This window comes from Plasmodium fragile (genome assembly GCF_000956335.1).
Source record: "Plasmodium fragile strain nilgiri unplaced genomic scaffold supercont1.1, whole genome shotgun sequence".
Lineage (NCBI taxonomy): Eukaryota > Apicomplexa > Aconoidasida > Haemosporida > Plasmodiidae > Plasmodium > Plasmodium fragile.
In genome coordinates, this window is record NW_012192581.1 from 167,916 (window position 1) to 184,908 (window position 16,993).

The 16,993-nt window shown below is 43.8% G+C and overlaps 5 protein-coding genes across 5 annotated transcripts in view; 4 read left to right on the forward strand and 1 right to left on the reverse strand.

Annotated features, from left to right (window-relative positions):
* Positions 1 to 555: 555 nt before the first annotated feature.
* AK88_00042 (uncharacterized protein) lies at positions 556 to 837 on the reverse strand (the record flags this gene model as incomplete). The annotated part of the gene is made up of 1 exon (XM_012477693.1): positions 556 to 837. One exon carries the CDS (start codon positions 835 to 837, stop codon positions 556 to 558), a length of 282 nt encoding a protein of 93 aa, XP_012333116.1.
* A 2,463-nt stretch (positions 838 to 3,300) lies between these two features.
* AK88_00043 (60S acidic ribosomal protein P0) lies at positions 3,301 to 4,254 on the forward strand (the record flags this gene model as incomplete). Its single annotated transcript, XM_012477694.1, has 1 exon — positions 3,301 to 4,254. The coding sequence occupies one exon, from the start codon at positions 3,301 to 3,303 to the stop codon at positions 4,252 to 4,254; it is 954 nt and encodes a 317-aa protein (XP_012333117.1).
* A 2,538-nt stretch (positions 4,255 to 6,792) lies between these two features.
* AK88_00044 (uncharacterized protein) lies at positions 6,793 to 8,115 on the forward strand (the record flags this gene model as incomplete). Its single annotated transcript, XM_012477695.1, has 1 exon — positions 6,793 to 8,115. One exon carries the CDS (start codon positions 6,793 to 6,795, stop codon positions 8,113 to 8,115), a length of 1,323 nt encoding a protein of 440 aa, XP_012333118.1.
* Positions 8,116 to 9,420: 1,305 nt separating this feature from the next.
* On the forward strand, positions 9,421 to 13,443 carry AK88_00045 (uncharacterized protein; the record flags this gene model as incomplete). The annotated part of the gene is made up of 7 exons (XM_012477696.1): positions 9,421 to 10,425; positions 10,519 to 12,147; positions 12,365 to 12,451; positions 12,587 to 12,649; positions 12,801 to 12,878; positions 13,084 to 13,131; positions 13,339 to 13,443. The coding sequence occupies 7 exons, from the start codon at positions 9,421 to 9,423 to the stop codon at positions 13,441 to 13,443; spliced, it is 3,015 nt and encodes a 1,004-aa protein (XP_012333119.1).
* A 681-nt stretch (positions 13,444 to 14,124) lies between these two features.
* The window catches only part of AK88_00046 (uncharacterized protein), a gene marked incomplete at both ends in the record, with an annotated part of 5,034 nt that continues 2,165 nt past the window's right edge, over positions 14,125 to 16,993 (forward strand). Inside the window, 4 exons of the mRNA XM_012477697.1 lie at positions 14,125 to 16,127; positions 16,313 to 16,414; positions 16,593 to 16,664; positions 16,800 to 16,892. Of these exons, the coding sequence (XP_012333120.1) occupies positions 14,125 to 16,127; positions 16,313 to 16,414; positions 16,593 to 16,664; positions 16,800 to 16,892 (2,270 nt within the window). The remainder of the gene's footprint in view (positions 16,128 to 16,312; positions 16,415 to 16,592; positions 16,665 to 16,799; positions 16,893 to 16,993) is intronic.

Below are 16,993 nucleotides of genomic sequence, written 5' to 3' on the forward strand. Positions count from 1 at the left end.
TCACAAAACGGTGATGCTACCCCGTTTCATATGTACACACAGGTGATTATATTTTAAAAGTTAATCGTTGGATCGTAACGGAATGACAAACATGGTGTGAAAAAAAAAAAAAAAAAAAAGTCGATATATAAGGAGGGGGCAATGATATAATACAGGCGGGAAAAGAAGGAGAGAAAGAAACAAGTAAGCAAACCGGTAAGCAAGCAAAGCAAGGCTCTTCCCTCCTCCTTTCCTTCCACAACATGTGCACAATTTTTCTATATTAGCCAAGCGTCTGGGTCAGGGAAAAAAAAAAAAAAAAACTCCACAAGCTAGCTGCTATATAACAGTACCATGGTCACGCAAAATATGTCGCATTTTCGACCTACTGCCCAACCGTGTCAACGGTTCGCAGGACTGTTTCAAGTGCGTAACCTTTCTCCTTTTACGCATGTGTGGACTGATCGGTATGAGTTAAAAGCACGCTCGCACGTGTCGTATTACCCATTCACTTTTCCATCTACCTTCCATTTTCTGTTTTTCGGCTCCGCTTTGTGAGGAGGGCGCACCGGTTGTTTAGCCCTTGCTGAATTTCACTTTCTTGACTGGCTGTACGACTTTCCTCTGGGGATAGTAAATTCGCTTCAGGCTTGGGAGCAGCGAGTTTTCAATTCTCTCTGCTTTTTTCTTATCTGAAAAAACCATCGTGTAAAGGTACTTTTTCGTTCTCAGCTTCAATTTTGTGATTATGGTATTTTTCTTCGTTTTGCTTTTCTTCTTCATTATAATGACCGCCGTGGTGTCGGGCTTTCTGCTGATTTTTAAGAACTTACGAATGTCGGTGATTTGCCTAGGCATTTTGAACTTTTTATATTAATTGAATGAGAGGGAGATGTATTATTTATATGAGTTGGTGGGTATTCGTTGGAACGGGCTGGCCGCGGTGCTTTTTTTATGTTTTGCTCTACTGTATACAAAAGCAGAAGGCCGAATGTTTTTTATTCTCCTTGGTGAACACGAGATGATTTTACGCAAAAAGGTATCCTTGATCGCTTCTTCTCTGTTGCCGTAACTGGTTTGAAAAATTTTCCATAAAAATAATTCTTTGAATTAAAAAATTTGTTTTTTCAGTAAATTGGGGGGAAAAAATGCTGCATTCATATATATAATGTCGACTTGTGGCCGCAACGTGGCCGATTTTTTTTTGCCATAATTTTTTAATCGAATTTTTGCGAATGTTTTTTGCTGAAAAGGGGGAGAGCGCGGTTTCCACTTCAATAAAAATCTGACCAGCGTTATGAGCCTCGGCGATGTTGAAAGGACGTGCCCGGTTAAAAAAAAAAAAAAAAAACGTAGCGCTTGGCCGACCGTCGACCCTTTGTTCCCGGCTATCCGGTCAGGGGTGTATCGTTGGGCTGCGCATACCGTATGCCGCTGCGAGCACTTACAGGGGCAACATCTGCAGGCCTCCTTCAACTCGGATGCAGGAGCATACCCTAATAACGTGCGCAACTAATGAGAGGTATAATTATATTATATATAATAATGGGTACACGTATGACATTATGAGTGTCACGCTATGTTATCCCCATGCGAGAAAATACTCTTTTGCGCGCAGCTCCCGTAACGCACCACTTCTGAATGCGCCATGTACAGTGGCGGCCCACGTCCCAGTGCTGTTAATCGTATGCCCATGGTACGCGCGCCAGTTGGCACTTATGAAAGAACACCTTTTGCGGGGAACAGAGGGCTACCAACAAAAGTGTTCAATTTTTAAAGCAGGCCCATCTGTGTTTGCCCCCTTTGCTAATATAATATAGTGCCCCCCCCTCCCCCCCGGAAGCATATTTTGTGCCTGACCCGTATTCTTTTACCAGCCGATAAGCGCGGCGGGAGTCGCTTATATAACTTTCAGCGCTCAGCAAAGGATTTATGTTCACATGGCGCCGTCCCCTTTTTCCACTACGAGGTGGAGGCACAATACGTAAAACGAAAAAGGAAATAATTGGCTTGCCATATAAATAAAGCGGAAAAAAAAAAAGAACGTCCACCCTTTCCCCACAAAAAAAAAAAGCAGGAAACTTAAATTGTCGTGTTGCTTCACTTCTTAACGTTACGCAGAAGAAAAAAAAAATAAATGCTATGGAAAATGCAAAAAAAATTAGGATCAAAATAAAAAATAAAAAGTAAAAAACACAAATGTGACGAGCAACACTCTGCTTCCACAAATTGCGAACATAAAATCACCCTCTCTCCCTTAAACCGTTTTTCACCCCTCCGGAGGAACATACAATTTATGGTAAGCGAAACAGGAAAAGCTCGCAGCGCTTCTAACATGTAACAACACGATGCGCTGTGATGCGATGAGATGTGATGAAATCAGATATGCATGACGCGGGAAAGTTTTCCCTACGCCCGTATTATTATTAACAGTGTGAATGTTACGTATGCGCAGGAGTTTATCATCATATGGAGGCCGCGTACGCGCGTGTTGTGGGAAAGATTTTATGTTCTTCCCTCAACGGAAATAACTTCCCAGTGCGGCTTTTCTTTTTTTTTTTTTTTTTTTTTTTTTTGTTTATCAATTCCATAATGGCAATGCGTTTTACCATTTCCGATGAGGACCCCCGTTGCGTGATCCACCGTTTATATAACATATGCTGAACGCGCGACTGCCTGGCCTACAACACACAGGGGTTGGTACCCTATGGGTGCCCCCATACCCGCTCATGCGTATGAGATTGTTTTGCGCAAAATATGTACATACAACGGGTCTCATGCACGCTACTCGCTTGCATACTGATGCATGGTACTTGTTTATTGCTTCCCCCGTCTCGCGGACCAGTGTTATGCATTTACTATGTCGTGGTGTGGGGCGCAAATGCTACTGCAAAATGTGTTCTCCCGTTGCGCGAAACACATGAGGGCACGCGAACAGCATTTGTCACCTTGTCCACTTCTATTTGACGGCCCTGCTGTAGGGGCAGCATTCGACCAGTTCTTATCACATGAGCTATATATATATATATATATATATATATATATATGTTTTTTTCCCATGCTGTGCTCATAAAGTGTGCACTTTTTTTTTTCTCCATTTTGCCTGACCTGTTCATAACATTTTTGCATTTTTTTTTTTTTTTTTTTTGGATTATTCCCCGTTCAGGTTAAATTGATTGTCAGACATTGATTGTGTACTGCCAGTCTCCATAAAGAAAAAAAAAAAAACAGGACATTCGAGCATTTCAATACATATATTACATATTTACTTCTTCTTCCGCAACGACATTTTATATTTTTGATTTGATTGAGTAGAGCAAAATGGCGAAGTTATCAAAAGCACAGAAGAAACAAATATACATCGAGAAGCTGAGTTCGCTGATTCAACAGTATACGAAAATTTTAATCGTACATGTGGACAATGTAGGATCCAATCAGATGGCTAGTGTACGTCAGAGCCTAAGAGGAAAGGCCATAATATTAATGGGAAAAAATACGAGAATTCGAACAGCACTGAAGAAAAATTTACAAGCTGTTCCTCAGATAGAAAAGTTGTTACCATTAGTAAAGTTGAATATGGGTTTTGTCTTTTGCAAAGATGATTTGAGCGAAGTGAGGAACATAATTTTACAAAATAAATCTCCTGCACCAGCAAGGTTAGGTGTTATAGCCCCGATTGATGTTTTCATCCCACCAGGACCAACAGGGATGGATCCATCTCACACATCCTTTTTTCAATCGCTTGGAATATCCACAAAAATTGTGAAGGGGCAAATTGAAATTCAGGAGCATGTACATTTGATTAAGCAAGGGGAAAAGGTCACAGCATCATCGGCTACTCTGTTGCAAAAATTTAATATGAAGCCTTTTTCATATGGTGTGGATGTTAGAACTGTGTACGATGATGGTGTCATTTACGACGCCAAGGTGCTGGATATAACTGATGAGGATATTTTAGCCAAATTCAGTAAAGGTGTGTCCAGCGTCGCAGCTTTGTCGAGATCGATCGGTGTGCTGACGGAGGCCTCCTACCCACATGTCTTCGTGGAGGCATTCAAGAACATTGTTGCGTTGGTAATTGATACAGATTATACCTTCCCTCTGATGAAGAAGATTAAGGACATGGTTGAGAACCCAGAGGCTTACGCTGCTGCTGCGCCTGCGGCTGAGGCTGAGGCCAAGGCAGATGCCCCCAAGAAGGAGGAGGCCAAAAAGCAGGAGGAGGAAGAGGAAGACGAGGAGGACGGCTTCATGGGATTTGGCATGTTCGACTAAGATGAGCCAGACGGAGTCAGCAAGCTGGGTACCCTCATCGGGCAAACTACAGAGGTAATGTAACATGCACAGTGCGACTTCGCTCGTAGCGTTTTTCATGAGTTTCATTTGTATACGTGTTGATGCCACCCCATACGGCACCCGTGAGCCTACTCGGAGAAATATTCTCTCAGTTGGTGACACGTTCATGAGAGGACATCCTTGTAAATGTGTATTAAACGTTTACGGTTCATAAAGGGGAGATGCCAATTGGGGTGAGATGTGGCTCTTGTGTTATTCTACAGGGGAGTTAATCCGCCCCCGCCGCTGTTCTTCCCATTGAGGATACTCTTTGTATTGAGTTTGCTAACACAAAAGAAAGCTGTACCTCGGGCTCGAGAAAGACCCAAACGCACGTGGCATATCGCAATGCTTCTGCTCTGCCGGATGATGACAAGCATTCTCATATGTTCGCAGTTGAGAGTTGAAAAAAGAACGACTCGATGAATTATCTTTGTAGCCTTCACTTAGATGTCTGACCCCAGAGCTGAAGTGCGTACCGCCACCTGCATTTGTGCAAGCGTGTGTGTGATTTTGTGTGTACAATACCCCCCCCTTTTACCTTTATTAAACGAATAGCTGAATTGGGGCATGCGAGCCAGTGTGCTCACGACATCCCCTCTTTCTCTCCCTTTTTGTGTGTGATGACAAAGCATTCTCATATGTTCGCAGTTGAGAGTTGAGTTGAAAAAAGAACGACTCGATGAATTTTTATCGTAGCCTTCACTTAGATGTCTGACACGAAAGGGAAGACCCCCAACGAGTGTTTTCTCTCCCCGGGGCGTCTTTGCATACAAAAAAAAAAAAAAAAAAAAAAAAAAGTTTACCGCATTGATGGGGAGAAATGCAAGTTGCACCTTTTATGTTTCATAATCCTACACTTGCTTATGAGCAGGAAAGGGATTGCTTCCACTTGTATAATAGCTTTAGTATACACATAGGCCCCTTTTATCGTACCTTACAGATTTAAAGGAAGACTTATACACACCTACCGTTTGGACCAGATGAATCGAATGTCCCACGTGGAAGGATGTAGAGATGGAGAATGATGATGTGAAGACTCACAGTCTTCCTTCACCGGCGTGTACCCAAATGGTTGGTTACCTGTGCATGTGTCCATCATTGCAAGAGAAATGTGAGAAAAGGAACAAATTGAACGGTTGCCGGGTTACAAAACTCTCTTTTGTGAGTGTGTCCCCTCTGTGTAGAAAATGCATGTGTAATATGTATGTCGAATTTTTTTTTTTTTTTTTTTTTTAATTAAATGATAATGCGGTTAAACTTTTTTAAAGATACAAAATACGAACTGTAAAACTTTAAAATAAAAAAAAATTCCCCTACAATTGTAGTGTTAAACATTTTTTCAAAGGGGCCAAAAAATTGCCCAAGGGAGGAACGTTGGCTCGCTTGCGGTTGTTCCTGTCGTGTGAGGCGGCCCAACAGACACATTGACAAATGAACGGAAAGAAAAAAAAAGGAAAATAAACAAAGTGCACATATAAACGGGTGGGAGGCACGTTGCTGTTTGACGTCTCCCCACGAATGTTACAAAGGTCGGGAGCGGAAGCAATTGAAACAAAAATCACTTCGACCAAACTAAAGGAGAGGAGTAGTTTCACTCGCGGGTGGAGCAGCAAAACAAAAAATGGTTTGCACATGGGTTATGCTATATACGCACTTTTTTTGTTTTTTTTTTTTTTTTTTTCCACAGTTGGCACACTTGCGTGCGAACTGGGGTGGGTGTACTTGGCGCAATGCAGAAAATTGCCCAGGTTGGGAATGCATACAGATTTGCCTCACAAAAAAAAAATAATAAAATAAAAATAAAAAAAAACGACCACACTTTGCGTAAAAATCATTTCGAATGCATTCTTGCCTCGTGCAAAAAAGTGTACATTTTTTTTTTTTTTTTTCTGCCTTCTTTTTTGCTCCCTGGTCGTGATGTTTGTTTATTTATTTTTTTTTTTTTGGAGGGCCTAACGACGAAGAGGAGAGGTAGCACATAGGATTGATACGACAGGATGTGAGTTGGCAAATGCATAGGTAGTGTTTCTTTTTAAGTTAAGAAGCGAATACAACTCGTCCCACTTGCGAAAAAGGGGGGAGGAAACAATTTTGTTTTATCACTGCCGTGTGAATGTACTTGATCTTTTTTTTTTTTTTTTTTTTCCGTCGCATGAGAGGGGTAGCACCCAACGTGTGAGGAGAAGCAGCATTTCTACGCAGCGTTCTTGTGGGGAGGCAACCCTCTGGAGAGAGAACCCCCCAAACCATATATATATTTTTTGAATTATGCCCCGGCTGCTGCCGCCCTAAGTTGCCAGGGCAGCTTGAGGATCGAGAAAGGTGTGCGCGCTGAGGTGTCACAATAATACAGGGCCAATAGGTTTGGTAGTGAAGCGGCTGTTTTGAAGTTTGTTTTTTGCGGCCCCCCCCTCAGCCGTGCCAGCTGCCCCTCTGCCACTTGCTACCTACCTGCTGCTTCGTAGCCTGCCCAAGATGAACGTGGAGAATATTTTCCCCAACAACGACGTAAACGTGGAGGAGATCGAGAAGCTTTCCAACAGCGAAATAAGAACGAGGATCAGCTTGATCGACACGGAAATCAAAATTTTAAAAAATGAGCACACGAGGTTGAAGAATGAGTATAAGAGTCTGCAGGAGAAGATAAAGGACAATGTGGAGAAAATACATTTGAATAAGATGTTGCCGTATTTGGTTGCGAATGTAGTGGAATCGCTAGATCTGGAGGATGACGAAGAATCAAATGAACCCAAAGATGAGTACGACCTGTACGTAAACAATTCAAAGAATAACAACGATGAAGGATTTCGCGACATTGATGATGAAAAGAGAGGAAAGTGTATGGTTATAAAAACTTCCACAAGACAAACCATATTTTTACCTGTCCCAGGTTTAATAGATGCATCTGAATTAAAGCCAGGAGATCTCGTGGGTGTGAACAAAGACAGCTACCTCATTGTGGATAAATTACCACCCGAGTATGACAATCGAGTAAAAGCCATGGAGGTGATTGAGAAGCCTTCGGAGGATTATTCAGACATTGGAGGTCTCGATAAACAGATTGAGGACCTCGTGGAAGCAATTGTATTACCTATGCTACATAAAGAGAAATTTGAAAAAATCGGTATTAAACCTCCTAAAGGCGTGTTGATGCATGGTCCCCCAGGTACAGGCAAGACATTACTTGCTCGAGCTTGTGCTTCACAGACAAATGCAACTTTTTTAAAATTAGCTGGACCACAACTTGTACAAATGTTTATTGGTGATGGAGCAAAGATGGTCAGAGATGCTTTTAACTTAGCCAAGGAAAAGGCACCAGCCATTATTTTCATCGACGAGTTAGATGCAATAGGAACCAAAAGATTCGATAGTGAACTGTCTGGGGATAGGGAGGTACAAAGAACCATGCTTGAATTACTAAATCAGTTAGATGGGTTCAGTACTGATGATACGGTGAAAGTTATTGCTGCGACGAATAGGCCGGACACACTAGACCCTGCTCTACTGAGATCAGGTAGACTTGATAGGAAAATTGAACTACCTCATCCTAATGAAGAATCGAGAGCAAGAATTTTGCAAATTCATTCTCGAAAAATGAATGTCCATAAGGATGTGAATTTTGAGGAGTTGGCTCGATCCACAGATGATTTTAATGGTGCCCAGCTCAAGGCTGTTTGCGTGGAGGCAGGAATGATAGCCCTTAGGAGGGGCGCCACGGAAATCGACCATGAGGACTTCGTCGAGGGCATCACCTCCGTCCTCTCCAAGAAGAAGAGCACACTGAATTATTTCACCTAGGCGGAGCGTAGCGTACAGCAGCATAGCGGAGCGGAGCTGTTTTGCCAACGGAGCCTCTTCCCGACGAACCCTCACTGCCTCACCGTCGCTGCAAATGCGTGTCTGATGGGAGAGACGTGTTAGAGATGAACGAGTCAGGTCTGAAACAGGAGGGAAGACGCAGCCAAGGGGGGGGCTCGCGCACATGGGGTGGAACTACGGCTGCTGCACTTTTGTGTCTTTATTTTATTCATTTAGTTACGGCTCGATAAACGTGTGTACATAACATGCCCATTTTAAATTCTTACCCAACTGGCTTCTTTTAGCCCCCTCTTATCTCTTTTTATTATTATTATTATTTATTTTTTTTTAATTCATACGAGACCAACCATCTCGTGTACCCCTACCTGTGTGCAGGTGGTAGAACTGGAAGCGCCCCGCGCGTAGGCACCACGCTGCAAAGCGATGTTATTGCTCCGTTCATTATATTCCATCTTCCGCCAGCGTGTACAAAAGATTCCCTCGATAATGAACATAATAGTGTATAACTCCGTGCGGTTATTTTTACGTCCAACACATAAGTGGTCACCGCGGGGGGTTTAAAAAATACAAAGTTTGAGTTGGGAGCAAGTTTACACAGCAGGGGTTCATTTTTTTTTTTTTCTTTTTTTACGATCGTACCATGTGTGACGAGCCTATCGTAGGGGGGGGGGGAACAGTACACCGGGTTAGGGGCTTCATCCCCAGTGGATCGCCGTCCGAATTGTGCTGCGTGAAAGAACGGTGCTTGGTGGGGGGAAAAGCAATCGTTATATGATTGCGCTAGGTAGGCACACCTGTGCTGTGTATTTTCACTTTGTTTTCTTTTTTTATTTCGTTCCCCCCTCGGGTGCGCAGAGGTAACAGGTTAGCTGATCATCACTTGGCAAAATTAAAACGCCCTTGCCAATGGCACGCACAGGGGCCGTGTTGTGCAACGGGAGCCCGCCCTTTTTTTTTTGCCTGAACAATGCAGAAAAAAAAAAAAAAAAAAAAAAAAAAAACAATAATTAAGTGGATTAAAGTAAAACGACGCAAAATAAAAATAAAAAATAGCAAGAATGATGAAGCGATAGGATAGCACCACGGAAAAAAGGGGGGGGGTGACAAAATAGGGTGGGAACCCAACCCGGGCACATAACACAAATGTAGCACCTGGTGGGAGAACCTGCTTTTAAGTACACGTGGAAAATACATAGCTCCCCGTGTGCATTGTGACTGATCTGGTGAAGGCAGTGAGGGGATCCCCGTATCCTTTTCTCCCCCAGAGGGGCACTACTTTACATGATGCAGCGAACAAGAGACGAAAATGATAGGGGTGGAAGGGACGAACAACTGAGCAGTGAAGACGTTGCTAAAATTATCAATGACTCCATGGCATACGTAGTGGAAGCCAACAATAAAAAAAATATTATCGAAATAAAAAATGACCTGGAATATATTAAAAATATAATTCACAATGACATTATTAAGATATTAAAAAAAAACGCACAGGAGTTTATGTGTCTCCCGTCCAACTTAAATCTGATGGAAAAAATGATGCCCCCCTTAAAGAAAGAGGTGGAATTGTCCAGGACGTTTGTTCACCTCCTGCTTAGAGAAGTGCTGCACATTCGTACAAATAATTATCAACTGATAGAAGACAAAATAAACATGTCATTTTTAAAAAACGTCTTAATGAATAACGTACAGGTGGAACAGCTACTGACCAAGTTACACAAAAAAATAAAAATGCTAGATCAAAATAAACAGTTTTTATCACTAGTAAGTATGTATAATGAATTGCACAGAAAGGACATTAACTTGGAAAAAGCAAAACAGTTTCTTATCGAACATGTTAGCATCAACAACTTTAATTTCTTTTTTTACGTGATCGAAAAAATTGTCCTTGTTGCCAAAGCGACGTGGGAAATAAAGGCCCTGTTATATAATAATTACAAAAGCATTTTCAAAATAGCTAGCTCATTACGTGCTTGGAATAACCTCCTCGATAAATATGGAAGAGCATCCGAATGTAGCGAAGACGTCATTTATTCTGCTAAAAATAACTCGATTAAACATATGAACGAATGTTTAAGAACGATTATGAGTGAGATTGGTTCGCACCTGCATCGGTTGTCTTATGTATTTCTGAGAGTGGTGAAGGACGCCCTCCCTGTGCACAGCGGGGGCGACGCTACTGGCAACTTCATTCTAGACCAGTGTTTGCATGGAGTTGTTACTGCCTCTTACTTGCTCGACCAGATGGACGCCTTCACTGATTTGTTTCGCGAGATCTTTGTGGACAGCCTGGTAGGTGTGCTCGCATGATCGGCCTGGAGGAACAGTTACGCCCCTCACCGCGTCTATCATCACCGCTTGACCACTTCACCGCCCCCTTCGCAGGCACACATCCCGTTCGAGTCCTACGACGTCTTCCTCACACACGCGAGACGGCACCTACTGGAAGACGAACGCGTAGAACAAATAAACAGGTGCGTGGACGAAGTAGACCCCGGTGCGTTGTTCTGCGCCAAGGGAATTGTGCAGAGCCTGCTGCAAATCATCAAGAGGAAGTTCCCGGAAGTTTTTCTCCTCACCCACTGCGACAACTTCATCGAAAATTACACCAAAACAGCTAGTTTTCTGAACGAAATTAAAAAAAAAAAAAAAAAAAAAAAGTATGAACAGTTCATAATTTCTGAACATGTTCATAATTTTCTAAAGAATTTCGAAAGGGAAGCATACGCACAGTACATCCTCAATGTGCTGGAAAATAAGATAAATGAAAATTGCAAAAATGTAATACTGTTCGATAAAAAATATATATTTGATGACAAGTTTTACTGGCTAAAGGAAACCATTAATTTGATTAAAATTTTTAAAATTCTCTTTACGAGCAAGTATTACATTCCAAGTTCGCTTCCGACTTATCTGGCCTTCATTTGTAAGCACTTTAAAAATTACATAGACAATGTGGAATCCTTTTTGCTTTTCCTGCGAGAAAATCGGAACGCCAAAATTTTTGGCACGGACAGAACGCGATTCAATTGGAGCCCGACGCTCAGCTACAACAGCGTGGGGTTCATCCTGTCCGACTTGATGTCCTTACGGAGCATATTTCAAGTGGGGACAGGAGCGCGCGCGCTTTTGAAAAGGGGAAAATTGGGAGGAAGCACCAGGGTAGAAGCGAAAGAAGTGAATTTATCAGAAGAGGTGATTGCAGGGGGACCAGCGGATGGAGCTTGCGCGATGGACGAAGCGGGAGAGGAGACCAACTCTGCGCTTCCCAAACGTGTGAGCAGCACCATGGGTGATGTGCCCACGTGGATGTTTACAAAAATACTGTCTGACTGTGCAGGTGTTTATTCGGAGGTAGAGCACAGCGATGAGGACAACTCAGCTGGGGAGACCGACAACGCTTCCTCTACCTCTTGCTCATACTCCAGCTGCGATGACAGCATCAAGGAAGTCGTGACGCAGGAGATGGGAACCCCGTTAGGGAAGTGGCACTACTGGCTCAGCGTCGAAAGTGGTTTGTCTTTCCCCCCCAGGGATATCGAGCTAGCCGCCCACATGAAGAACAAAGTGACCCATGAACAGAGTGCTGATGCTGATCAGGAGAATAAGGAAAAGGTTGCTGAACACGCACACGTGGAAGTGCACATTTCTACCAACTATAACGATCGGGGAGATACTACCAATGAAGGGAAGGTCAAAAATAGAAGCGATAGTTGCACCGCCCACGGGAGTGACACCGAGCTGCACGAACTGGGCAAAGCAAACAGAAACACCCTCAAGGAAAAAAAAAAACAAATGAAGATCCATTTACAAATATGCAAAAAAAAAAAAAAAAAAAAAATACAAAATCATGTAAACTGTATAGTAGGTTTTCTTAGGACCCTATCTGACATTGTCCTAAACACAGAAAAGGAATTTCAGAATTTTTTCATCGACAAAATGTTCCATATATGTTCGAGCTTTTTGGTTTATTTGCACTCCCTCCTGGTCATGTACAAAATAACCAACAAGCGGGTAAGTTCGTCCTCCGGCGTGGTCCTCACACGCACACCATCACCACCGACAGGGGACTTACCCTCTTGCTCGGAGAATAATTTGATTGCTGCTCAAATGAGTAATGGTCGCGTTGACTCCCTTAGTCGACCCCTCATCAGTATGTCATATTCCTCGTTATGTCGCTTCTACTTCTTACCGCCCGCTTTTTTTTTTTTTTTTTTTTTTTTTTTGGTAGATGCCTGAAAAGCCTAGCGAGCAAGTGGAGAAGATCCTCCTCCCCCTCATTTCTTTTAAAACATTTTACGAAGGTATCATCGCGCAGGTAAGTTCTGCAACACGTGTAAAGGGGGGTCATTCTTCATGTAAATCCCTCCCCCCCACTGGACAAAACACATCACAGGAGTGCACTTTACCCCCCCTGCATATCCCATTTGCGTTGTTTCCCTCTTCCTCACAGGCGATTGTCGAGGATATCATTTCAAGAATCGTCGATCGGATAAACGACTACTACCTTCAAGAGGTACCCATCGCAATGGAGAGAGTGGCAAGAAGAGACAGCTGCCGTCTGTGGAGGGAGCTAACATGTGGTGGTACTCCTCCCCGAGTGTGCTACCTCACCGCTGCTTTACCGTTGCCACCGCTTCACCCCTTGTACCCTTTCCACCCACCAGATAAAGAACCTCATTAATGTCAAAATTGACGAGCAGAATAAGCGCATCATGAAGCTCAACCTGGAGGACCCCTTAAAAGTTAGAAGAACGACTCAGCGCGTTGCAACCCCCTTGTTTATGCACGTGCAAGGGCGCAGGGGCGATTGTGTGTATCTTCTCTTGCATGTAACCTTTGCGGGTGGGAAGAGGCAAGAGGCAAGCGTAGGTGCAAGCTCGTCTCGGGTAAACTGTCGCTCATTTCTTCTCACATTTTCCCTTCCTCTTTAACCGAACCTTGTCTCAGGATGAGGATACCCCGTACGAGGAAAAAATACGAAGGCAAATTTATTTGGTACAGTTTTTTTTTTTTTTTTTTTTTTTTTTTTTTCCTCCCTACTAAATCACTGGTCTCTCTTTTGCCAGTTCCGTGTGGGCAGACTGTACCCCCTGCACGCTGTTCTACCTCCCCCCGCCACACAAAGCATGTAAATTCAAGTGTATGCAATTGAACACATTTTTTTTTTTTTTTCGTGGGCATCCACCTCCTCTTTCCCTGCAGGACGTTTGCCACTACGCCAAAATGTGCGAGGAGAACTTCAAAATAAACGCAGAAACGAGCGCAAGCATGAACGCATTAGTAAGTCACTTGTCATTTAAGGAATAAATTTGCCGAAGCGGAATGAAGCGGAGACGATTCTAGCGAGGCTTATACTTACCACGTGTTGCATATGTCGTAGTTGTTACGTGCAGTGTCGCCTTCACATTGCACTGTGCGATTTTTTTTTTTTTTTTTTTTTTTTTTTTTGTAATGACAATTACTCCTTGCCCGTGTTAAACGCTTCTGGGTTGGATGTGCCCCCTTCACTTTGTTCACATCGCCACTTCATTTTGTTACATCCTACTCCTTTTTGTGACGTGGCAATGAGGGAGCAGCTCATCACCACTTCGCATAAGCACTTGCGTCGCGACGGGGGGTACTAGTAGGAACCCTTTGTGGAAAAGAGTTTGGGTCAGAGAGCAGCCTGACTAACAACACACTCCACTCACTCCCCGTGAGTGTCGCATACGGTATTGCATATACTGTGGATGCTGTGCACGGAACAAAGGTTGACCCTGCGCCAACGTGCTTTTCTTTTTTTTTTTTTTTTTTGTAACTTCCTATTGTTGCATTCTCGGAAGAGGAGAAAACCCCTGAGGTGTGCCTCCCCCCCCCCCGGAGAAAGTAGGCGATCGGTGGGTGTATACAAAAAAATGGTCTAAGAAAACGATCGACTCGTTAAAAAATTCACTTCAAAAAACAACACACGCAGTTAGCGAGATTAACGTATTAGGAGGCGGAGCAAAAATGCAGGACGTGTGTCCACTGGAGAGAAATTCCTTCCCCAGGGATGAAAGTGTGGGGAGGACAAAGGAGATAGTGAAACACCTGAAAAAATGCCCCCTGTTTTTAAAGGCGCTGTATCTGCACTACAACCCATTTTGCTTTCCTAATATAAATGACACCAGTAGCTACTTAATGGAGAAGGGGAATGTGGAAGCAGAGTTGAGGAGATACCATGTCGCATTCAACGAAACCATCCTCCACATTTTAAAAAAAAAAATAAGTATCACTACCTTTGAGCAATTTCGCACTCTTAAGTATAAAATAATTTTTGAACAATTTTTAAATCACGGAGTGGAGGACTTGCTGTCTAAGTTGGGCGACGACGACTTTGTGAGAGGCCTGCAGGGGGAGGTGGATGGAGAAGTGTCAACTGGTGTTGTAGCGGCGGGGGTAGCGCCAGGTGTAGCAACCGGCGTAGCAACCGGCGTAGCAGCCGGCGTAGCAGCAAAGGGAGACGGAAGCGGTGGACAGCCCGCGGGGCAGCCGATGACGGAACGCCCCGAGGGAGATCCCCATGTAAGCACCGCCAACCAGTTCCTCGATGGCTACATAGCCGCAGTGAAAAAGTTGATACATCATTTGAGGGAATGTCCCCACCAGGACAAGGGAAAGGACTCCTTTATAAAGGAGCAGCTGAGGATGTTACGCACCCTCTGCAACAGATCAACGCGAATAGAGGAAGAAAATATTTGTTGTGCTGACGGGGTGGACACAAATGAGAAGGGAAGCAACCCCAGGGAAAAACACCCACTCCCCATTCTCACCCTTCGAAGCATTGGGAGCATCCACAAGTATCGGCTCTGTCAGGACCTCCTGCAATATATAGACAAAGAGGTATTCCCCGTGAACAAAAAAAAAAATGCAGAGGAAAACATCAACAAGGAAGACACCATCACGGAGGAACAGCTTATTGAGACGGGACGTCTAGACAGGGACGAAATTATGAGCATCGTCATCTATACAGTCATATACCTATGCTGCAAAATGAGTATTATTAAAAGATTGAAGAATAAAAATTTTCATCATAAAAATTACCTGAGCAGTTCAGGTGAAAAATCGATATTTTTTTTTTTGGAAAATTTAGACAAACATGATTTACAAAATGTCAATGTAATGTTTTTGCTTCTCCATTTTAACAATAATGTGTTGGAGATTTTTGAACGTATTTTTAATGAAGGGGGATGGAATAGGAGGGATGGCAGCTCCTTAGGGGACTACTTGTTTATTGAATTGGGTGCTGGGAAAGCCAACACGACGCGATGGGTCAAATTTATTATGGATGACTTGGTGGGCATTTTGGAGAGGTTCTTTTCAAATGGGGGACCACGGGGGGAAGGAGGCATCGCGGAAGGGGCAGCTTTGACGGGGGTAGAAGTGGGCAGCCAGGCGGAGGAGCAAACCCCCAAACCGATAGAGCAGTCACCTGAACGATTGCAACAACGGGAGAGGTGCAAGCTTCTGATCATCGAGAGGGAATCCCTGAGGAACAAAAAGGAAAAAAAAAACTTTCTTATGCAAATGGCCCAAGAGAAGAACCAACATCTACTCCGCGTAAAGGCAGACATCTCAGATTTCCATTTGTCAAATTTTATTTACTGTTCAAAAAATGGCTTCAAGGGGGAGGCAAGTCCTTTCGCGTTCATTCCTGATGTCATTCATTTTTACTACTACAAGGGGGTGTACAATTGGAGGGGGGCGATCCCCTCAGGGGGTAGCGGAGCAGGCAGCGTCCCCACGACTGATAAGCGGCGGGATGACGAACGAGATGACGCGCGAGATGGCGAGCGAGACAAGGGTCTCCTTTCCCCAAGGGCTGATCAGACGTACAAGTCGCCCACCGATGGAGGAGCCCTCATAACGGAAATGTTCCTGCGAAACAACCTATTGCAGTTGGGCACCTACTTCGATGTGCACGTAGAGAAACTCCTGTCCTTTTTGACCCAGGGCAATAACAACCTGTTGAGGTTGGTGAAGGGGGGAAGGCGGCTTCACCGCTCTACAGGCGCGTGTATATGTGTGTATATTTTTTTTTATATGAACTAAAATGATGAGCCAACCTGCGAAGTGGACTCCTCTATCATACCCCCTCTTTTTTTTTTTTTTTTTTTTTTTTTTTTTGTTTCCCTTTTTTTGTCTCCCTTTTTTGCAGGGTTTACGATGACATGAATAACTTCCTCAGCAATTTCGACTGCAACAAGGTGACCTTTTTAACGAAGCACTTGTGTGGTAATGGCACCGACTTGGCTCTTAGGTAGGTGAAGACGGGGTGCCATTTGCCTCTCTGTCCGCCCCTGTCAGCGTCTTAGCATAGCAGTATGAAAAGAGGACAATTTGGGGGGGGCAACACTTCTTCATGCAAACGTCGCCCTCAGTAACATACTCCGTAATGCTACATCCGTTTGAACGAACCCCCGCGTTTTCCTCTACAGAATGCTCGTGAACAACACCAAGAATAGGGATAAAGAAAATTACTTCATCCTGGCCCCGTGCTGCCACCATAGGTCTGCGGGGAAGACATAACCATTCGCTTGCAATTCGCTTCCAATGTGCAATTTAGCACCCGCTACGCACACGTGTGTAATATGGCACATCACTAACTTATCGTTACGTCTTTTTTTTTTTTTTTTTAAATGCAGATGTGACGTGCACAAAATTTTAGGCTTTAAGCTTTTAAAGGAGTTGGGTATCAATCAGGGGCATTTACAGCACATCGTCAAGCACATGTCCGGGTGGGTGCAGCTGCCCGAGCGCTTCCCACTAGTGCGCTTCTTACTAACGGGCCTACTAGTGCGCTTCTTACTAACGGGCCTACTAGTGCGCTTCTTACTAA